Here is a 23,558-nt window from a genome sequence, read left to right as displayed (position 1 = left end):
CTCGGATTTAGGGTTTTCCTCGCACAGACCAGACTCGCCGAGTCACCTTGGCCGACTCGCCGAGTCGGTCACTTACTCCTCGACTCGGATCCCGCTCGGACTCACCGAGTCGACCCCTAAACTTAGGGTTTTCTTTCCTTTCTTGGCCTTCAAAACTTTGGGTGTTACAACTCTCCCCCACTTAAATTAAACTTCGTCCTTGAAGTTTGTCATAACCCACCGCCTGCGATCCGCCTCCAATACCCACCAATTATCCCAACACCAGCCGCCTACCTGCGCTGGTCTTCCACCTGGTCCTTCTGACTAACATAAACCTCGCGGTTAAACCTAGGGTCAAACCTGACCCTGAACAACTTAGAACCAGAACTTACTCAAACGACAATCCTTCTGGTACTCACTGAGTACTACACTGAACCCATAGGGGTTCTCCACTTCCTTCCTTGTGCGATTTCCTTGCCTTCCCAAGGCAATGCTCCATAACCAACTATTCCCTTTGCCACTGCGAAGACCCTGTCTTAACCGATTCTATTACTCCCGCTACTTCCAGTACGGGTCATTATCGCCAGTATCCACTGGGCATTTCTTTCTACTACAATTTGGTGTCGAGCACCACATGATTAGCTAACTGAATTCCACTATACGCTGCATACTCGCACTGCCACTGACTGGCAATTCTGCTATTCCTCGACTGACTTCCTGATGAACTGAGACCACCCTAGTCCCCACCAACCTACCAATGACTGGAATTACCGGCTCCCACCGGTAGCTAGTCCCAACACCACCACTAGTCGCTCCCAGCGACTTCCAAAGAACTTCGATCACCTATAACTGTTCAATCTACTCTGCCATTCAGGCACTACAAACCTGGGATTCTCGATCCCCTAACTTGACACTAAGGTCTCTACCAGGTCCCACTTGTGCTGCTAAAACTCACGGGCCTCGCCCACGGGTCCCACCCGCATCTATCCTTCTATTCCCACTAGTCTAATCACTCTCACTCGGGCCTCGCCCACGGGTCTCACCCAACCACACTACTGAGCAACCCTGCTCCCAGGTCTCATCTACACTGCTAATCTCATACGGGCCTCGCCCACGGGTCTCACCCAACTATATCCTGAAGCGGCCTTTCCCAAGGTCTCACCTTTCTAGGGCTATACAGGCAACTCCATATCATTCTCGTCCACTACCCATTCCTGATCCCTATCTAATCACTAGGAGATAAGGGCCTCGCCCCAACTCCGCTAACAAAACTACTAAGGAATGCTACGGCTTACCCGTAGTCTTACATCACCATCCAATGCTGACTGCTAGAACGAAGGCACCCATGTGCCATTAACTCTCAAGATCCTCATTCTGACTCCCTCGAGTCCTACGGGCGATCCACAACCTGAATTCTCAACCATAACTAACCATTACCATCACACGCACTAGCTGATGGGGAGTTTCTCAAACTCCCAACCCTGAAATCCTCAATCCATCAAACACTGAACTACTTCTCTTCCTTCTCGGAGGTCACGTACTCATTCTGGGTCTGCGTGCTCCTCTCTGGGCACACCCGGAGGATTCTCCCCCACTTCAATCCTGCTTACCACTTGCTGCTCAATACTCAAAAGAGATCCCGATCTTTGCTACCATTCCATAACCCATCTACTGAGGAACCCAAGCCCGCCATAGCTAGGGATTTAGCCAACCCATCACAATCGTTGTACCACTCCGAACTTAGAGAGACGTACCAAATCTCTCCCAAGCATGCTACAGTTACTGCATCCTTCGAAACCTTCTTCAATAGAGCATATCCCCTAACTACCATACAAATATCCAAGGTATGCAGATGACATATAACTCGATCACAATCAACCAATCAAAATAAAATACTTTTACTGATAATGATGCAGAACCATAACAATAAAATCATGCACAAATAAAAGAACTGAAAATGGGAAATTGCATACCTGCAACGTCCGGCGTTGCTCGCGCCTCCAAGGTCGTCATCTGAAAAGCCCTGCTCCCTGCCGCAGGTGCCTCTACCCGGCCCTGACGGCCATCTGTGATCCTCAAAGTTTCAGGGGCGGGTGCCATCACCCGTCCTGCAGAAGACAAACTCGGACACTGGGCCTTCTTGTGGCCCCGCTGGTTGCAGTGAAAACATATCAAGTTTGATCCCTGCGCGGCGGTAACAGTACAATCCCTGCTGAAATGACCAGTCCGACCGCACTTGAAACAACCAGACTCACCACCGCTACCACTCCTGCATGCGCCCCCGTGCGCCCTACCACACTTTCCGCACCAACTGCGGTCCTGATGATCCCTCGATCTCGAATCCGATCCCTTGGGCCTTTTGCCCGAACCCGCCGCTACCTGAACCTCATCCGGCTTCCTCTTCCGGATTTGCTCCAAATCAATTTCCCTTTCTCTAGCCCGAGAAATCATATCTTCCAGCGTCTTACAGCTGGACCTGCTCACGAACTCCCTGATGTCATCCCTCAACATCTCATGGTACCGAGCCTTCTTCATCTCCTCATCCGTGACATACTGCGGTACAAGAAGAGCCCTCTCCCTGAACTTGGCGGTGATCTCCGCCACAGTCTCAGTAGTCTGCGTCAAATCCTAAAACTCTCGTGCCAACTGCTGCACCTCAATAATTGGCGAAAACTCCGCCCGGAACCTGGCCGAGAAATCACTCCAAGTCATCGCGTCCAACGCGGCATCATCCCCCAAAGCATGACCAATCTCCTCCCACCAATCCCTCGCTCTGTCCTTCAGAAGGCAGGAGGCGAGTCTAACCTTGTCCCCCTCGGGACACTTACTCGTACGAAAAGCATTGGCAACATCAGCCAACCATCTGCTGCTAGCAATGGGGTCCCTAGCCCCATGATAATCTGGCACCCCGCAGGCCCTGAACTCTCGAAATGTCAAGGTACGCGCTCCCAACAACGCCATCATCTCGGTACGGAAGGCTCCCAGCCTCTCATCTAAGATCTCCAGTATACCCTCCTTGACCGTGCCAAAGATCACAGGAGTCTGAGCTAGAATACTGCGCGTAACCTCAGCTCATATCAACTCTCTCATCCGCTCCTCGAGCTGCTCGGCCCCTGAACCCGAGCTCGATCCCTCTCCGGCGCCTGGTCCGCCCGCTGGTCTCTCTCGCAACGTCACCATGCTAAAACATATAACACAACCATTATTAGAAAACTCATCACTGCTACGAGACCAAACACACCCCCTACTAGGTTCTCGGTCTTGTCTTGGCCCTTCCCGAATCAAGTACGGATCCTCTGCTTTCAGTAGTACGGGCCCATACTACCTTCCACATCTATCCGTACTTTCCTCAGGAATTGCTTCGACTCCACCAGGTCCCTTATCCACTACTACTGCTTCCAGAACTATCTCATCCTAGGCTTACCCTAGGGAAGCCTCTGACTTAACTCAAACAGTCCTCAGCTGCTGAAGGTCTCCTTGTGATGCCAATTAGCCATCACCTGGATACCATCACATGTGACGAGGCTCAGATAATCCTTCAAGTAAAAGACTCGTCCCTACAACGGTTGGACTCAAACAAGAGTTGCGCAATAGGACCAAATCCAGCACTCTGAGATTATTCAACCCTGATCACATGTGACGTGACGTATCCACCTAATGGCTAACTCCCATCACTCAAAATCCCACGATGCACAAAGCAAGCAGCATTCGGACAAGGGGGAAATCTAACCACAACATACTCAAGCAATCATATCCAAACAACAAGAATCTGAACTAACATGCAACACAACTCATAAACTCAGGCATAACCTAAACAGGTTATCCTACTACTGTCTAATCAGCACTATCATGCAGCTCAAAGACATATAATAGGCACATAAGGCATCATTCCTAGATCCTTAGTCCTAATCTAGCATACTGTTCTATCAACTGATAATCATAACATAAACTTGTATGGGTATTTTGGGGTACTTACTTGAGCTCGGTTGATTGCATGCACCACACCTTTTTTCTCTTTTCAAAGTTCTTTTCTTTCTGAATTATTTTTGCCTTTCTAAAACTGTTTTCTTTCCCGAAACTCTCTTTTTACAAAATTGTCTTTTCATTTTGAAAACTTCTATACCAATCCCTCAGTTTGAGTTCAGACACGCTCGAGAGCATGTCCGAATCCCTCAAACCAAGGCTCTGATACCAACTTGTAACGTCCCAAAATTCAAGACTAAAAATTTCTTTTAATTAAAACATTACGTTAAGCAAATTCATCATTTCAAAACATAAACAAAGTATTAGTTTCCAAAATACATATTCGTTATCAGAGTAAACATTCCCAGGCTGTCTAAGCTATGGTGTGTGCCATGCGATCATCCCGAGCTCCATCATTCGCTACCGGAGGTACCTAAAACCAAAACTGAAAACCGTAAGCACGAAGCTTAGTGAGTTCCCCACCCTACCACATACCATGCATAACCACATATTGCACATACTGGGCCGCGCCCGCTATCCTGGGCCTCGCCCGCTACAACGGCCCCGCCGCTCCAGGCCCCGCCTGGCTTCGAGCCCCGCTCGGATACAGATCTGTTTCACTTTGGCCTCGCCTGTCACAGGGCCCCGCCCACTAACATATAATAGCACATACACATATCACATAACATCACATAAGCTAAACATATACTACGGCTATTGTTCTAAGGCCTCGCCTATCTCTGGGCCCCGCCCTTGTCCTGCTACTGATGAGTCACGGAACCCCATCCATGCTCCTACTGGTAGTGAGATACGGGCCCAGCCTACACTCACTCCCTTCCTGACTTGGGCCTCGCTCCTGTTCTGCTGCTACTGAGATGTGGAACACCATCCACACTCTGCTATTGGTGAGATACGGTACCTTGCCCACACTCACCTCCCTACCAGGCACATACAAGTATCACACAGACAATGAGTATAAACAATCACATAACCATTCCTTGGGCACCCGCCCGCTAACATTGGACCTCGTCCTGAATATCATACTAGCATACTGTGCCTAGGGCTAACCCCCGGGTCTTCTACTCATGTCTACATGGGCCGGCATTGTGGCCGTAGACCCATTCACACAAAGGGAAACTCACCTGATACTGCTGAACTGCTGCTGCTAATCCCTTTGACCGCTACCTGACCACTGACTCCGAACTGCGGCTCCACTAGCTCCCCGAGCTACCAATATCAACATAACACTTAGACTAACTGACCTTCAAAGGTCAACCAAGTCAACTCTTGCCAAAGTCAAAGTCCTGGCCAAAGTCAACCTTCCAGGTCAACCCTACTCGCCGAGTCCACTTACTGACTCGCCGAGTCCCTATGCTCAAAGGTCCTTCCAGTCACGACTTGACTCGCCGAGTCAGCTCCTGACTCGCCGAATCTACTGATTCCCAAATCCTGTCCTGTCTAACTCACTGAGTCCTTGCTCGACTCGCTGACTCGATTCTTAACTCGAAGGGTTTGGGACTACACGACCTGACTCGCCGAGTCTAAGAGCAGACTCGCCGAGCCCAAGGCAATCTTCATCCAACTCGCCGAGTTGTTCATCCAACTCGCCGAGTTCATGCCCATCTTCAACCGACTCGACGAGCTGTTCATCCCACTCGTCGAGTTCCTCCTCATCTTCAAGCTACTCGCCGAGTCCACTCGAAGGACTCGTCGAGTCCATTAAGATCTACTTACATAAAGAGGACTTTCGAGTCATGCATGGACTCCAAACTGTAGATCTACCCTTCCCAATCCTATTCCCCACGTAAAGTTGCAAACTTTACGTGCAAAGATGGAGATCTAAGCAAAATACACCATGAACTAGGGTTTAAGACCAAGAGGCTCCAAAATCCACCCAATGGCTGATGCTTTACGTGATTCTAAACCAAAACAAGCATGGATCTGAGGTAGCAACCTCAGATCTGGACCTCAAGCTCGAAATTGATCTTAGACATGGCTTAAAAGCACCAAAACTCATAACCAAAGAAGATCTAAAGGAGGGAAACGAATTAATACCTTCAAATGCTCTGAAATGTTCCCCAAACTTCGGATCCACAGCCACTCCTTGATGCTTCAAAGATTCCCACTTCTTCTTCTTCTTCTAAATCACTCAAAAATGGCTAAAAGCTTGAATGAGCACAATGGAGGCTTAGGGTGCGGCGTTCTGGGTGTGAGAGACAGTAAAGGAGCCCTAGGAAGAAGAATGAGGCGATTAAATAGGCTCCAAGCCTCGGATTTAGGGTTTTCCTCGCACAGACCAGACTCGCCGAGTCGGTCACTTACTCCTCGACTCGGATCCCGCTCGGACTCGCCGAGTCCCTCCTTGGACTCGCCGAGTCGACCCCTAAACTTAGGGTTTTCTTTCCTTTCTTGGCCTTCAAAACTTTGGGTGTTACATCATGGGTGGTGAGAAGGATTGGGAATTCTTCCAGTTTTGTGTGCTGTAGGGCATTAGCTGAATCAAAGTGGGGGAGAATCGCCCAAGGATTCAGAAGCAGGAGCAGTTTTGAGACTAGGATAAGCTTCGCGTCCTTATTAGGAAGGAAGATAGCCCAAGCGGTCGTATGGTCGAGGATAGTGTGAGATGGAAGTTCGGAAAAGCTTGCCAATAAGGAGATCGCGTTCCCGTGATGTTACTAGCAAGCCTTTGGGAATCAGGTTTGGGATTCCAGTCAGGGCACAAGTTCAGTTGAGTGCGGTGCAAGCGCATGTTCGATCCAGTATCAGAGTGTTGTAAGTTTGCGGGTGTAGTTGTAGCATTCACTAGCAGTCAGATAGTATTAGAGTGTTGTAAGTCTACGGGTGTAGCCGTAGCATTCACAAGATTAGCAGATAGTACTAGAGTGATGTGAGTCTGTGGGTGTAGCCGCAGCCTTCACTAGGTTGGTAGATAGCGTGAGTGCGTTGTTAGGACGCGGAAAGATCAGTAATACCCACCAGTTCGGGTATAGTAGTGAGGAAATGGAAATCCACGGATTGGATTTCGGAATTTCCCAAACGGATGAGACCTGGTTAAGCCAGTGATAAGATTATAGAAGCGCTGCTATAAAGATGAGAGCAAGGAAGCAGTAGACTGCTTAAGGTCATTTATGACATAAGGCTACAATTGGTGATGTAGCAATCGCGTTTAGCCTTGGGTTTAGTGACGTCAGGATTCGACGCATGGAACCAATCAGTTAGAGCAGAAGGCCGTTAGGGCCACAGTGACGAGATAACTAGTAGCAGCTGGATCCATAGAAGGATTTCGTTCAGAAGTCGTGCGAGGCGGCTAAGTAGGGAGTCCTTTGGCTCTACAGTTGGGCTGGAACCCGATAGTTCAGATGATTGGCGGAAAATTGAGACCAGGTAGGTCTCGGTAGATGTCAGGAAGCAGCCATGTGGCAGCATAGAGTTTCAGGCAATTCAGTGATTCAGGCAGTGCAGTGTTCAAACAGTTTGGTGTTTCGGGCAGTTCAGTGTTCAGACAGTTTAGTGTTTCAGACAGTTCAGTGTTTCAGGCAGTTACAGCTCTTGGGCAATGTTAGTAATCGTGCCCTAAGTTGCAAGTACAGACAGGATGGCTGGTTTATTGGGAAGTGACAAGTCACTCACAGCGGGAATAACTGAGCATTGGCCAAGTATAAGTGATCTATAGGGATAATTAGGTTTGTGAACCTGTTTTGTAGTGGGAATTTTCGAGCTAGCAGAAGTTGAGTAGTCAGTTGAGAGATAAGCAGGCTGGTTTCATTGATAATAATTTGGTATGGGTGGTCTGTCAGGGAATCAGACCATCTCAAGGCAACAGATATCAGACGGAATAGATGTGATCTTGTCACGAGGGTTGGTTACAGTTACCCTAGAAAGGCTAGGGTGTGCCCAGGATGGTGACCAGGTTACAAGAGTGGTTTGAAGTGAAAGGAATGATAAGGAATGATTTCGAGGACGAAATCTAATTTAAGTGGGGGAGAGTTGTAACGCCCCGTTTATTTAAATAAATTAATAAATGTAAGTACTAGACTAATTTGCGAAGAATTTTCGATGTTGAGGGTTAAAAGTGTAAATTCCATATTAGTTTTTGTATGTATTTGTGAAGGCAGGGAGTAAATGGTAATTTATGGGACTTCATTTGAAGAGATTATGGGAGATAGGGGACTGTGTGATAATTTTTGTACCTAAGTTGTAATGGACTCTGATATTCAGGGTTTAAATTGTAAATATTGGGTTAAATTGGAAAAGATCCCATGGGGAGGGACCAAAGTTGTAATTATGGGAAAGATGTTACATGGACCAGGTATATATTCATTAAGTCGACTCATTTGTAACCTAACCCTAAAGAAGTGTCGGTCGCCATCCCTCCAACCTTATACCTCCTAGTCGCCGACCGCTATCACCACTCATCTAGTTCGTGTTTCCGACCAGATTGAGGCAGCCAAGCGAACGTAGAGCCTTCACCATTCTTCTCCTCCTTCTCTGCTGTCAAGGTCATGACCCGTTAGTGCCGAAGAAACCGTTCAATGCTGCTGCTCTGTTGCCAATGACGTCGAGGTCGCCGCCTGCTGCTTTGTTGATGATCTCCATCGTGTCGTGGTTGTCGGAGGCGTAACCAAACCGTGAGGGAGCCGCCTCCACCACCCTCGTTTCCTGTTGCATCGTCGCATCTACCATTTCCAGCGACGTCGGCGGCCTTATGCCGTCAGTGAAGACTAGTGGATGCCCTCCTTCGTGGCTACGCTGTTGATATTAGTCCTTTCCCGCCGTCCGCAGTTGTTGCTACCGTGAGAGCCGCTGTTGTCGCTGATGGTGTTGATGTTGCCGTTTCATCCTTATTCTGCCGCCACTAGCCACCGTGAGAGGTGGCTGTGGATGTATTATGGGTGTGTTTTCTCGTGTTGTTATTGTTCCAGGTTGTTATGAGATTGTATATGTGTTTTGGGTAGCCGGAATTCACAAAAGAGCCATCACCACCACAGTGAGGTGGTGGCTGCCGCCCAACGCCACCGCCGGCCACCACGGTGTGGTTGTGTGGGTGTGTGTTAGTTAGTTTGTGTGTGTGTTTTTTTGTTAAGTAAAGCATTGTAATTGTAATTTTCAAAAGACTAATAAAAATAATAATAACCACCACCGTAAGGTGGTGGCCGCCGCCGTAGACCACCACTACCCGAGGTGGTAGTGGGTGGTGCCCCGCTAGCAAACCCTAATGGGCTTAGAGATTGGTTTTGGGCCTATTGGCCATGTTTGGGTGGAAAACCCTAATTATGAGTATTGGGCCTTAGACTTATTGGACCCACTTTTAGGCCATTGAGATGGGATTATGTATTAAGCCCAATCACTCCATCTCATTTATCTAGTAGAGTAAAGAACTTAATGGACTAAGTCCTTAATGAGCTAATTGAGAAAATACTAATATTTGAGAGGTTATCAGCACACACACGAGAATTATTTAATAAGTGAATATTAAATAATAATCATTGGCAGGAATTAATGTAAGCAATAATGGACTTAATGGATTAAGTCCCTAGTGTGTTAAGTCCTTAGTGGGTTAAGTAAGAAACACTTAACCCTAGTTATCATTTGATGTGAAACCCTAATTTCACTTGGGCTTTGTGTTGGGCCATCCAAGAATAATCAAATGGGCTAGAGTAATTAGTTGGGCTTAAGGGTAAGGCCCATATGAAGGATTGGGCCCAATTTGGAAAATTGGGCCATATGTTGGGCTTTGATCCCTAGTTGACTTTGGGCCTATGGATTGGGCCTTTGGCTTGGGTAAGCCAAGCTAGGGGTAATGTAGTAATTATCCAAAGCATGTATTTTTTTAGTTATGTGTTAGAACCCAATTATTAATTGGGTGTTATTTGGTGTTGACAGTTCGGGAATCTGTCAACCAGCAGCTGGGGTGGAGTCTGCGGGACTTCAGCAGTGTGGGATTGTGTCTACGGGACTTCAGCAGTGTGAGGTGAGTTTCCTTCCAGTAGGAACGGGTCAAAGGCCACAACGCGGGCCCGTTCAGTCAGCAGTAGTTTCTGGACTTCGGTCCAATGCAGTAGTTAGTATGTTTGACGCCTCCGTGGCTCAGACAGGATTTATGTGTTTATGCTAGTTGATATGTTATGCTATGCTGTGTTCAGTTAGTCCGGACTTCGGTCCGATGCAGGGGACGAGGTCCCAGTCAGTTTCGTACTTCGGTCCGATGTAGGGGACGGGGTCCCAGTCAGTTTCGGACTTCGGTCCGATGTAGGGGACGAGGTCCCAGTCAGTTTTCGGACTTCGGTCCGATACAGGGGACGGGGTCCCAGATAGTTAGTCCGGACTTCGGTCCGATGCAGGGGACGGGGTCCCAGATAGTTAGTCCGGACTTCGGTCCGATGCAGGGGACGGGGTCCCAGTCAGTGGGCAAGGCCCAGAATGTGCTTTATATGTATTGTATGGTATGTGGTAGTTTGGGGGAGCTCACTAAGCTTCGTGCTTAGGGTTTTCAGTTTTGGTTTCAGGTACTCAGTTTTTAAAAGAGGAGCTCGGGAAGATTGCAGTGCACACACCATTTGTTCAGCCTGGGATGTTTATACTCTGATATATTTGACAGTTGTTAAGATATTTTAAGATACATTCTTTATGATTCTTATATGACATTTGATGAATATGGTTTTATTACTAATTTAAAACGAAATTTTCGGGTCGTATTTTTGGGATGTTTCAATTTCAAGTAGAAGGAACTACTCCATGGGTAAAGTGGGTATCATAACATCGAAAAGAAGTGGATCAACGATGAAATAACAATCACATCAGTTGGTGTAGATTAAGAGGTTGGTTTGGTGGAATACACTGATGAATGGTACCCGTTTAAACCTTTTCCATTTGACAAGGTTAAAGAATCAGAAGACAAACAAGATGAGGAGGGTGTGTCCGAGACTTGGATAGACGATGATGAAAAAGAAGAGGGAGAAATCAGACGAGAAGATGAGATTCAAACGAACGGAGATTTACCAATATCGATGATGGCTGATTGCAGAATGGGTGAAATTCTGGTAGCCTCGATTGGTAAGCCGGTGGCCCATGAAGACCCGATTGAGGCAATGATCGCCGATGACCCAGAGGCGGTGGAATCGGCGGATGTACTGTTGGGTGGGGATATCGATGAAGACATTAATGGTAAGAATCCTAGTCCCGAAATCTTGGTAGTGGTTGATATACCCTAGAAGGAGAACTCGGTTCACATTATTGACGGTGAACATGTTAATCCCCAACCGAATTATTCCACTAATTGTAATATGGACATTGGGGCCCTCCAAAAGTTGGTTCCACTTGGTGTTTTTGGCCTATTTCTAAGCAATCCAATATCTCCCTTCTCATTCAAATCTCCACATGCCCAAATAAGGATATCTACCCCAGGGGAAAACTTAAAGAACGGTGGACCCGGTAGAAAAAAAAAGAAAAGGGGATAAATCCGGTAACCGACACAGTAATGAAAGAAAAAAAATATGCATTCTTGCTCGACTCCTCATTCAACTCCTACCTTGGCTACTGCCTCCCCAATACCAACTCAACCCATCCCCCCTTTCCTAATCGGATATTGGACCCTTCAAATGCAGATGCATCATCCGTGGTCATTCCCTCCTGTGAAATTCGTCAAATGGTCAACATTGATTGTGCTATTGGCTTCCAAATTGATGCACAAGATCCTGCCCTTGCCGATGTCGTTAGTGAAATTGGAGAGAAAATTAGTACTCAATGAATTGCATATCCCTAAACATTAGTGGTATTGGTGATGCGGTGAAGGTTAATTGGGTTCGTCAACTAAAGCATCTTCATAAGGTTAATTTCATAGGTATACAGGAAACACAATTACTGGAATTCAAAAAAATAGATCTTCAAGGCTTCTGGGGAAATCAAGAATTTGACTACGACGGGGTCAATTCAACTGGTCGCTCGGGTTGTTTGGTCTCCATTTGGAACAACAGATGCTTCAAGAAGAAAAGGGTAATAAATTCCAGACATTATCTTATCATATTCGATGATTAGATGGGTATACGTGGTGACACCATAATTGCAAACATCTATGGGCCTCATTGTCTCAGCGATCAAAAGGTGCTTTGGCGGGACCTGCTTGAAATCAAAAGCTCAAATTCAGTTAATTGGTAACATGTTAGATTGATGGTATTCAGTTAATTGGTTGGCATTACAACAAAATTGTAAATGTGTAATACTCTGTTTCGAGTCATTTCATAATTGGGGGGGGGTGTGACCCGATGTTAGGTGCATTTCATGCATCCTTTTTGTAGTTTTAATCCATAAAAGTGCATTGCATTTAGGTTTAAACTCATGCATTTTGCATATTTTTCGGGATTTTTCATGATGCAATTCCATTCACACACTTTTATGATATTCCAGGGATTCTTGGAGGTTGGATCTTGCTTTAGAAGGTTAAAAAGAGTTGAGGACAAAATTTCAGGACTTGTAGAGCATTGAGGAGAGAGATAAGAAGAAAATGAAGATTTTAGCTTTACAGAGATTTACACGGCCATGTAAATGAAAGCCTTGAGTTTACATGGGCCGTGTAAACGCATATTCAACAACAATGTACTTCGAAGGCCTGGCAAATTTGAGCATTTTACTTTTAGAGTTTACACGACCGTGTAAATGGTCAGTGTTATTTTACACGGGCCGTGTAAACGTGCCGCCAGTTTTTAAAACAGTTTTATTATAATTTAAAGAAGGTAACCGGTTCCAAAGGGGTGGGTCGTATTTTGGAGTTCTAGGAGGCCATTTTGGGAGCTTTAAGAAGACAATTGTTGATTGAAAACACTTGGATTTCATTTTGATTTCAATTTTTAAGATTTAACTCTTAATTTCTAGATTTGTGATCTTGTTCTAGTCATGAGTGGCTAGAACCTTAGTTTTTCCAACTTCATGCATTGACTATCATGTTTATGACTTCAATCATGTGATTTGATGTTTGTTTCTAATGTTATCTAGTGAATTTGATTTTGTTTTAATTGAAAGTTTGATTTCAATTCTAGTTCTTTTTGGCAAATTGAGTTAGGGTTAAATCACTCATGTTACTTATATTAAAAAAATCCGTAATTGTTTTGTAAAATAGAACAAGTAACAAGCATTAAATCATTCTATTTGAAATGATTCTAGTGTAAATCAAATTCACACATTCTAACACTCCCGAGCTTGTGGGGAGTATAGAATGTTGTTGGTAAAATTCACACAAAGTATAATGCAATCTTTCCCCCTAATTCTAAGAGCTTGTTTAGTTTAGATTGGTTAGATTAGAATTAATCAGAGAGCTTATTTTGATTAAATAACATGGTGAATGAGAATTGCTAGAGCTTATTAGCATTTCTAAATACCATCTTAGATAAAATTAAACAAATGTCATTTCATACTTGAATCATAATGTCAATTTGTCTTGCATAGAGTTGGAGTACTTACATATCTTGAAGTTATTTTGCTTAATCATTTGCTTACTTATTAATTTAGTTCTTTATTTGAATCATTGCATTCAAGACCACCCTTTTAATCTTTTGTGACTACAGTACCTTGTGCAAAAGAGGTATAGACTAATTATTCTGTGTCTCTGTGCATCGACCCCACTTGCCTTGTACTACCTTTTTGTGCAACATAGTGGTGTTCTTTTGGAGTATATTGTACCCCTATATTTGTTGGGGTTGACACACCTAACACCCGAAGATCAATTATCATAAGGTTTCGGGCCTTGGGGAAGGGGATGTTTAGACCCATTTGGATGTGGGTAATGTAGGTTATAGGATCCAAGATTTTGGTTGTGCTTTGGAGCCTCATGGTATAATGGTAAAAAGGCCACAGTATGAGCCTTGGGGAAGGGGAATTTCCCCGAAGTACCACCACGTAAAAATAACAAATAACAACATGTGTTGGGTCCACATCTAAGAGAATGGATTACCCCTAAGCCCACAGTATGAGTCTGGCTGCCTATCGGGCCCATAACTCATATATGGCTTTCTATTAAGCCCAAAACATAAGTCTGGCTTACTTCTGGCCCAATCAGTCATCGGATTGGAATGCCAATATACAACAGGTTCACTTAGTCATCGGACTGGAATACCCTCAGGCCCTTAATACGAGACTCGCATACCAACCGACCCTCAGCTCGTATCTGGAATGCTCCCAAGCCCTAGGTATGAGTCTAGAATGCCGACCGACCCTCAGTTAATATCTGGAATGCTCCCGAGTTTGTTGGCTACATCACAAAGCAGTACAACCTCAATCCAACCCAATATGCCGACATATAACAGATAACAATCATATTCAACAAACAAATAATCATGCAGACAGAAATCACATGTAGTCCTACAGATCTACCGGTGTATGCATATCAACAACTAGCATATATTCATATAGATCTATCCCATACTCAGTATATCAATATATAGCAGGATATCAATCCAATGGGCCGACTTGGTACCTTCGACCCGTAAGTACAGTGAGGAAAACTCACCTCTTAATCTGAACGATAACTGATAAGGTCTCGACTCCGAATCTCAGCTCTAACTATCACCTATCCATCCAATTGACCAATTCTCAAACGCAATCGAAAATACCTCTAGGTCAAACTTGGTCAACCTTGGTCAAAGTCAAAGTCAACGGTCAAGAACTTTATCACTTAGGATGCCCCAAAAGAATCAGATCTAGAAGATTAACGTTTTGTCTTAAAGCATTAAGAATAAAAAGTGGAAAGTGGGCTTGTGCACCATACGTCGGGCGTATGCACCAAGTTGCCTTATTGGGCCTTAGGTCTTTTGGGATATTGGGCCATGAGTTGTTGGGTGAGATATGGGAAGGGTAAAATGGTCTTTTATCCATTGGAATGATAGAATATGAATTAGACCTTAGATTTTGGGGATTTGTCTTAATTATTTACCAGGGATAATTTGGTTGTGTTTAGTGTAAGGAGCCCGGTAGCGGTAGTGCGTGTGTTTTGGTTATCTCTAGAGTAAAGTGAGTCTCCTCACTGTACCGTGGGTCGAAGGCACCAATGTCGGCCCACCAGGATATGATATATGCTAGCAGTCTATGTGACTCTTGCATGGTATGTTGGGCTAAACCCTTTGTATGTTGGGCTAGGCCCATGGTATGAAGGGCTAGGCCCGTTTGTATGTTGAGTTGGGCCCATTGATTAGGAAGGGATAGACCTATTATTATAGGTTGGGGCCAATGTGAGGGCTAGGCCCAAGGATATGTATGGTATGTGCTATTTTGGTTCACTAAGCTTTGTGCTTAGGGTTTTATGATTATGGTTTCAGGTACTTCCAGTTCGAAAGGGGAGGACCCGACTTGATCGTAGTGCATCCACCTATGTTTCTACAATTTTATGATTTTGAAATTGTACTCTGATAACTATTTTTACTCTGATCTACTTTTAAATGGTTGAAAATGATAAATGGTGTTTATGGTTGAATTAAAAATGAAACTTTTACCTTATATTTTTTTGGGATGTTAGAAAATGTAATGACATAATTAAGAAAAACAAAACACAATATCAAAATCGAAATTTTTGTGAACTTAGTGACTTTATTGTCATTCAGGAAAAATGGTTACCATGAAAACATGGGGAACCGATCATTTGGTTGATATTACAACAAAATTGTAAATATAGTGACTTAAGAAAAAATACGGTGTGAAAATCGAAATTTTTGGTTAATTTAATGATTTTTTATTGCAATTTCCCATATTTTTAAATGATTGAAATTATCTTTAAAATAGTTATTCATAGTTAATTAGTGTCAGTTTTATTTATTTTTGACAAAATTGCAAAAACGGTGTCTTTGATTTGTTGAAAATTGTCACTTTGGTACAAAAAGTTTTGGACTTGCACCACCGATCAAAAACTTTGATTTTTTTTGCGAGTTTGGTCTAATTTGTTTTGATTTTTTTTAAATGACAAGTTTGCCCTTTGTATTTTCATTTTTTATTTCTTTTATTTAATTTAACAGTTTCTAAATTAAAAAAAGAAAAGAATCACCATATCCTTACCTATTACCATCCCACCCAACCACTTCTCACTCTTAATAACTCCATCTTTTTCTACCAGAAACCACTGTCGCCGCCATTGTCGGAAACCACCATCGCGACTGTTGGAAAATCCACCACCTACACGGCCAGAAACCACCATTGCCACAGTCATCTTTCATCTTCTTTGACTCGATTAGGGTTTCATTACATCACCATCGTCTGAAGCCAGATCTGTTTACCGCAAAGCACTCGTCTGCCGAAAATCTAAGGAGAGATGATGGGTTCTAAAACCCTTGCTCCTGAGATCTTCACAATGGTGCTTATGGGTTTCCATGTTTGAAAAACCTAGCTCGATGACGACGCTAATATGTGTCGAAAACTGTTCACCATTTGCAAACCCTAACTTACTCCAGTGACAACCTCTAGATTTGGAAAATCTAACGACGAAGATAGCAATGTTTCTAGGGTTTTTGTGTTTCAAGGGCAGGTCTAAGACAGAGGTAGTTCGAAACTAGAGAGATGAACAGATTTCCGGTTACACAGGTGGCTCCGGTGACGCTTTACGATTGCAAATCTCCAGTCACAATGGTGGTCCAAAAAACTCGACGAACGTCCACACCACCTGAAACTTTTACGGTTAGGTTTTCGTTGTCCTAGGGTTTGATTTTTGCTGCCAGAGTTTGCTAGAGAAGACGAAGGGTTTGATGGTATACCCAATGGTGGAATTTGACGACCTTATAGATCCGGCTGGACGAAAGCGATGAAGGTGGTTCAGATCTACATCGCCGGAGGTGATTTGGGTGGTCTGACAAAAAAAAAAGGAGTCTCTGGTGACTAGCGTGGTCCAGTTGGCGATGGTGGTCTAGCAAGCGATAGTGGTCTAGCATCAGCAGTTGTCCGGTCGGGGTAGTGGTTCGACAAGAATGAAGAGAGTGAAAGAGAGAGAGAGAGAGAGAGAGAGAGAAAGAGTGTGTGTGTGTGTGTGTGTTTAAAGCCAGACGGAATGAAAGCGGGAAAGGGGAGAGGGAAGCTTCCTTCTCACTGAAACACCATCCCTTGGGTGAGGGAAGCAACCCACGGGAAAGAGGTGGGGGGAGGGGGTGCTGCACTCTATCCCCTCATTCTATTGGTCAGTTTTTTTTTAAATATTTATAAAATTATATACCTATTAAAAAATAAAAAGATATATCAAAATTTATGGTTTTTAATTCCCTACAAAATGAGTATAATATATATATATATATATATATATATATATATATATATATATATATATATATATATATATATATGAAATATATTTTAAAAAAAATAAAAAAATAGTGAGGGGGATTTCCCACCCATTCCTTGGGTTTTAGATGACGGAAAGGAAAGTGAGAGAAAGAATGGTGTGACCCATAAAAAGTGAGGGAAACATCCCTCTCATAACCTCCAATCTAAGAGGGGTATGTGTGGGTTAGTAGGAAGTGGGGTTAAATACCTCTTTTTTGTTTTATTTTAATTAGAAAAATATTAAAGTAAATAAAAAAATTAAAATATCAAAGACAAATCTATCATTATAAAAAGTTTTAAGTTTTTTAGACAAACTCGCAACAAAGTCAAAATTTTGAACTGATGGTGGAAGTTCAAAACTTTTTTGACCAAAGTGACAATTTCCGACAAAATCATTTTTACAATTTTGTTTTATTTTTTCAAACATTGAACTAACCTAACATGTGAATACTTGTAAAACGCCAAAAATAGATATGCTACAGCTAAAATATAGTATTAGACTATTAGTATTGAATTTGTTTGGATCGGCTAGCTAGCATCACTAAAATACAAAATAAATTTCACTGAAAATACGAGACTATATAGTAAAACAATGAAATTAGTTACTAACATATACACAAATAAAGCAATGTACGTTAATATTTTACGTATTTAGGTCTTTTAAAAAATATGTAAAATAACCGCGATGCTTCCATATTTCTAGCAACTCTATATGTCAAGTTACACAACATAAATTATCGATAATGGTGAATTATAATACAAAGAGTATAACGATGAAATATAAAGTATAGTAATTAATGAACTTTTACATGAAATGAGTCAAAATAAAGAATTATATTCCTTGATTAAAACTTTAAAGCAATAAAAATACGATTAAATATAAAATATTAATTAGTGGAGTTTCATGTGACATATGAGTCTAAAATGTAAAAAAACAAAACCATATTCTATTATTAAAACTATAACAAAACAAATAGACAATAACAAGGGAAAAAATTGACTTTCATCTTGTTGAATGAGTTGTTTATTTGGAGTCCCAATGCGTGTGTTCACCGTTTCGACCACGCTATGTACCATGCATTTTGCCATCCCATCCCATCCCACATCACAGAATTTATATATATTTTTAGCCTTTGCACGCCATTTCACATCCCATTTTGCACGTCGTCTCTTTCTTTTTACACCTTTTTTTTCTCATAACATTTCTAACACAATCAATGCTTACAGACATACACATACCAACATTAACTTGCCTTGCCACATAGGAATTCAAAAATATTAATATTAATTATTACACTTGATATTGTCAATGTCAATCTCATATCTATGTACTCTTTTAGTAAACACCACCAATCCGTCTCTCATACTCATCTATGAGAAGAAAAATCACATTTTAACAAAACGATTCTTATCTTTTTACTGTTAGGGCAAGCATACAGACACTTTGTCTGTTTGAATCTGTTTCTTCTGATACCTACTATCAAAACCGTTGAGAGACGGACATGTGGCGGCGCCTCACGAGTTGTGGAGAGACGATTGAGATGAGGCCTCCAAGAGGTGGTTTCATCTTCGATCTGTAGACCATCTCATCGTATGGTCGTCTGTAGAATCTCAAAAACGGAATGAAAGATTCACGCGATTTATCAGTTTTGCTGACGTGACACTCCTTTTTAAAGAAAAGAGCCGGTGAGTGTAGGAACGACGGTTTAGGCGTTCGTGGGTGGTTGATGGTCGAGTGGTCCATCACTTGTGTTTTTTGTGGCAACGGTGTCGATGGGAAGAAGCTTTTCCTCATCGTGTTCATGTTCCTTGCGGTTGGTGATGCGAATGAGTAGGACCGAGCGTTGATAGGTGATATCAGAGCGGGTCCTGTAGACGTAGGACCCACTCTGAATGACGGTTTATCCGTCAGAGTGAGGTACCAGGGTTTCAGCGAGTCGAAATGGTGGGAGACAGTGAAGGAAAAGCGTGAGGACGCGCATGAGCCGACTTTTGCCTTGGATGGCACTGAGGAAGGATTGAATCGGAGTGATGCGGCTCGTGGGTATGTCGTGAAGTGATTGAAGTCGGGGAACTCATCAAAGTCGATTGAGGATACTATTGTTGTGATTGATGAAAGTTCGAGAAACGCCTTTACACCCTACATATTAACATCATAATTAATCGTTACATTTAATTTATTATTTTGAATTGTTTTAAATAATGTGTTAATTAGATATGAGAGAGAAATTAAATAAAATACCTTCCAAAGATATGGAAAAATGGAAGGAGGGTCAATGACAAAAGCTTTGTGAAGACGACCAGGGTAGTGCTCCGCTATGGTCTTCAGTGCTGCCACCAATATGTTCATAAACCCTGATGCTGACCTGAAAAAGCCTGTGTATTTATCACCATCAGTACTACCCTCCATCTTTTGTCCTTGATTTTGTTTTTATTATCTATCATTTAACTTCTAGTTTTATTATAATTTATAACGTAATTAAGGTATTGTACGTAATAAGGTCAGTGTCATGTACTATATGTGGGTTTCTTTTTCTTTATGAGCATAAAACAAATCGAAATAAAACAGATGATGATATATTTTTTTTTTTGAATATAGCGATTTTGAAATTTTGAAATAAAAAGAAAAAGCACTAGAAAAAGATTTGATGGATTCGGACTCACTAGAGTTGTCGTTACTAACGTTGTCACTGGGACCAAATATCCATGATAGCTATAGTCAACAATGTTATTAATGGCCACCAAATAAAGCGGTTGACTTTAAAATGATTAATTTACATGTGATAATTAAAGTCATTTGTGCATCAGATAATGCTCTTTGTATTTTGTAGGCCTCATTTTTTTAATTCTATACATTTTTCTTACATTCAATTGGAAATAAGTTCCAACAATGTATTTTAATTTAATTCCAATTAAACCATTGATAAAATGTTATCTAATTATATAAATGACATCAAAGTACAAAATGTTTTTCGTTGCTATACTTGAATATATTTTTAAAATATAATATATCAACTACGAACATAAGTTTTTTTCCAAAGAAAAGAGGAGACAATAAGGGTAATTCAGGCAACTTCTGAAACAAGTCTGATAAAATGTTCGGTTTTCCGACACATAAGTCGCCATCAAAGTTTGATCTAATAACATATTAATTATGTCATTAGGCGTGACTTAACAAATTAATTAAAAAAAAAGAGAGAGAGAGAAAGAGAATGAAATTGAGGGAATGAATAGGCATGACACTGTGGCAAAGGGGCATTTTCAGACTGTGAAAAAGAGGGAAGAGGGTTTTGGGGAAGGACAACGTTGGAAGAATGTACATTAATTTCCAACATCCAACTGACGTAAAGCTAGTTTAAAGAAATACTGATGTTTTATCCGTAGGATCCCCTTTCGAATTTACAAATTTACCCCTACTTCATTCTCTATCGTTGGACCATTTCCAAGTAATAAATTAATAAGTAACATGTTTAAAATTTCTGATTTCACACAGTAAATAAAAGATGTTACTATTTTAATAATATAATATGTTTTGACCAATTGGGAAGTAGTTTTTAAATATTAAGGAGGGAGGGAATCTATTTTTTAAATTATGTAACAATAGTCAAATGGAACTTTATTTTTATTCAAATCTAAAGACTTACTTGCATCGAATAAGACAACCAACTGCTCGACGGATTTTGCCATTGTTTGAATTGCAACCTCCAAAGTGAAAACCAGCAAACGGGTGAACCTATACGATTAAAATAATAATAATAATTAACAATAAATACATAATGTACATACATATTGTATTTTATATTATATTATAGAGAGAGAATGAAGAAGAAAAAAAGCATGCAAGATTTTCTTTCACCTTTTCTTTTGTTTTTATTCTTAAATTTGTTCACTACAAAAACATTGACAACTTTTCTTTCCTGATTGAAGATATTATTATGTTTTGAATTCAAAATTGATATTGTTTTTTATTTTTGAAAATACCAACATTTTTTCAATAACATTATGTAATGTGAATATACTAAAAAGGTTCTTGGAAAAGCATAATAATTGCTAAAAGATTCTTAATTATTATTACTAATATAAAAGAAAAGTAGAGATATGTCATTTGTAACACTTGTAATACAAAGAGGTGTTGTGCAATATTCAAGAAAATAATCATATTTAAACAGTAGATATCAGAAAGAATATTACAGTAACAACTTACAGTTTTTGTGAACGAAACTTGAGGTAATCTTGTTTGATTCGGAAAATCTGATAACATCACCAATAATAATGATTAATAGAAGACAAAATACGAGTGATTTTAAACAGTTTAAACAGTACTACTCTCAAGTCTGAATTATTTAACTTTGAATGAGAATAAGAATAAAATACCACGACAGGTCTTGATTGGTCATCATGACCGGCTACATAAGCCATGCCATCGGCTATCTCGCCGGAAAACTCATCAGCTATCAGATGATCTGTAATTTAAAAAAATATATATATATATAGTAAAATAAATAGAGTCAAATTTATTGCTATATACTGTGTAAGTGTGTATGCTACATTTTTGGATAGATTACTTTAATCATGAAGACAGTATATTGAGTACTTTAATGGGAGCAAGTAATTCAAAGCCGAAAAGCAAGATTCTCTCGTGTCACAGGCTTGAACAAATAAAGGTTGATATGTATGATTTCGAAAGAAGCATGTATGTATAAAAAGAGGAGATTCAAAATTATACTGTGGAAAAAGTAAATTTTACTTTTACATGGACATAATTACAAATCATGTGCAATGATATTATAATCACAAGCACATCATGAATATTTTTGCATATTATATTCTTATTTTTCATTTTCGTTTATTCCAGCTTCAAAACTAGAAATACATGTGGTCGAACTAATTAAATTTCACTAACATTATATGTAAATAAATTTAAATAGCCTAAAAATGAAGATATGTTGTCGATGATGAAGAACATATTTGTCGATATATAGAACAATTTCCAACAAAAAAATTGGTAGATCCAAAAGAGCTACAGAGAAAAGTAATTGTTACAGGTTCCATTAGATTGAGAAGTAGTTTTTTTACATTCTTTTCAATTTTCAAAACGTAAAATCATCTCGTTCTGGATTAAATTAGTATAAGCTTAACAGATTACCAGTGACGAGAAATCGAACGAAAAAGGAAGAAAATATACCGATGCTGAGATTTTCTCTCCATGAGAGACAAGCTCGAAGCTGCTTCGCAGCTTTCTTCACATTGTCACCTTTAGCTTTCAAAAATCTCCCGATGCAAGCTTCATTACAAAATTTCTCCTGAAAATGTAGATTAATGAGTATCCAAATCGATTAACAGAAGCAGAAATCTACTCACGCAAATGTATGGAACCAGATGAAGAGAGAGACAGAGAGATTTAATTGAAGTTGAAACCTGTTTGAGAGTGAGAGGAGCAGGTTTCCGGAGGAGTTGAAGAACAGCTTCAATTCTGTTTTTCTCGATCTGCGCTTGGTGTTCATGAGCGGAACTAGAAGAAATGTGATCTTTGTTTCCCATTTTTGAAGGTGGAAGAAATCGAAGTGTAATTAATCTCTGAAGAAAAACAAGGAGTAACAGAGATTCTGTATATATAGTGACTTCCCTTTCACGCATTCATTTTTAAACACCTTAATCAATCTTCACTTAACTTCCAATTACAGACTTTCTATGTGTGTGTGAGAGAGAGGGAGAGAGAATATGTGTGTGTGTTTATCTGTGTTTTTTTGGGAGGGTTGTGGGAGGTGTATTTATAAGCGTAACGGAATCCGTTACTTGAACTGGAAACACGTCAACAGTATGATGCGAGTCAAAATCATGACGGCCGGAAAGCCCATTCCTAACGGCAACTGTTGGGACCCATTATTTGCTTTCCACTTTTACCCCTTTCTTCTTCAACTTCAAACTTCAAATGTTGAAATAGATAAAAATATTTTTTTATTCTTTGCTTTGTATACTAATTAACCATATTTATTAATAAGCATGTAGATCCTTATAATTATGTAACTGACTTTGTTTTTTTGTTTACTTAAGATGGATCATAAAGACAAAACTGGAGGTGCTTATTAAATCTCATAGATGTTATATTATCTGTTAACCGGAATATTTAGATCCTTTATAATTTTAATTTAATGGTTTGAGCACTTTGATTTATGTAATTATAGATAGTTTTTTTAGGACATAGTACAAAATGTTTTAATGGGTTGAGCCAATAAAATATGACTAAATGTATTAAGTGTTTACAGAATGTTTTAACAAGTTAAGCAAAAAAAGAAATATGAATTAATGTATTAAGTGTGTACGGAATATTT

At 41.0% G+C, this 23,558-nt stretch overlaps 1 protein-coding gene across 1 annotated transcript; it reads right to left on the bottom strand.

Moving 5' to 3' along the window:
• Nucleotides 1-18,053: 18,053 nt before the first annotated feature.
• LOC111890794 (uncharacterized) lies at nt 18,054-22,964 on the bottom strand. The gene is made up of 7 exons (XM_023886880.3): nt 22,645-22,964; nt 22,412-22,529; nt 21,601-21,689; nt 21,431-21,477; nt 20,871-20,959; nt 19,469-19,602; nt 18,054-19,366 (listed from the first exon to the last, which is right to left on the bottom strand). The coding sequence occupies exons 1-7, from the start codon at nt 22,861-22,863 to the stop codon at nt 18,707-18,709; spliced, it is 1,356 nt and encodes a 451-aa protein (XP_023742648.1). The 5' UTR covers nt 22,864-22,964; the 3' UTR covers nt 18,054-18,706.
• Between the last annotated feature and the right edge of the window lie 594 nt (nt 22,965-23,558).

This window comes from Lactuca sativa, chromosome 5, assembly GCF_002870075.4.
Source record: "Lactuca sativa cultivar Salinas chromosome 5, Lsat_Salinas_v11, whole genome shotgun sequence".
Lineage (NCBI taxonomy): Eukaryota > Viridiplantae > Streptophyta > Magnoliopsida > Asterales > Asteraceae > Lactuca > Lactuca sativa.
The sequence above is the reverse complement of the archived record's forward strand: the minus strand, read 5'-3'. Positions and strand labels throughout refer to the sequence as shown.

What these genes read in the sequence shown, in the direction of transcription:
- LOC111890794 (XM_023886880.3), bottom strand. Translation starts at nt 22,863, where the DNA reads ATGCGTGAAAGGGAAGTCACTATATATACAGAATCTCTGTTACTCCTT. An exon ending in CTCCTCTCACTCTCAAACAG is followed by an intron (nt 22,530 to 22,644) that starts GTTTCAACTTCA and finishes CTACATTTTCAG; the next exon opens with GAGAAATTTTGTAATGAAGC. An exon ending in AAGTTTCGTTCACAAAAACT is followed by an intron (nt 20,960 to 21,430) that starts GTAAGTTGTTAC and finishes TTAATCGTATAG; the next exon opens with GTTCACCCGTTTGCTGGTTT.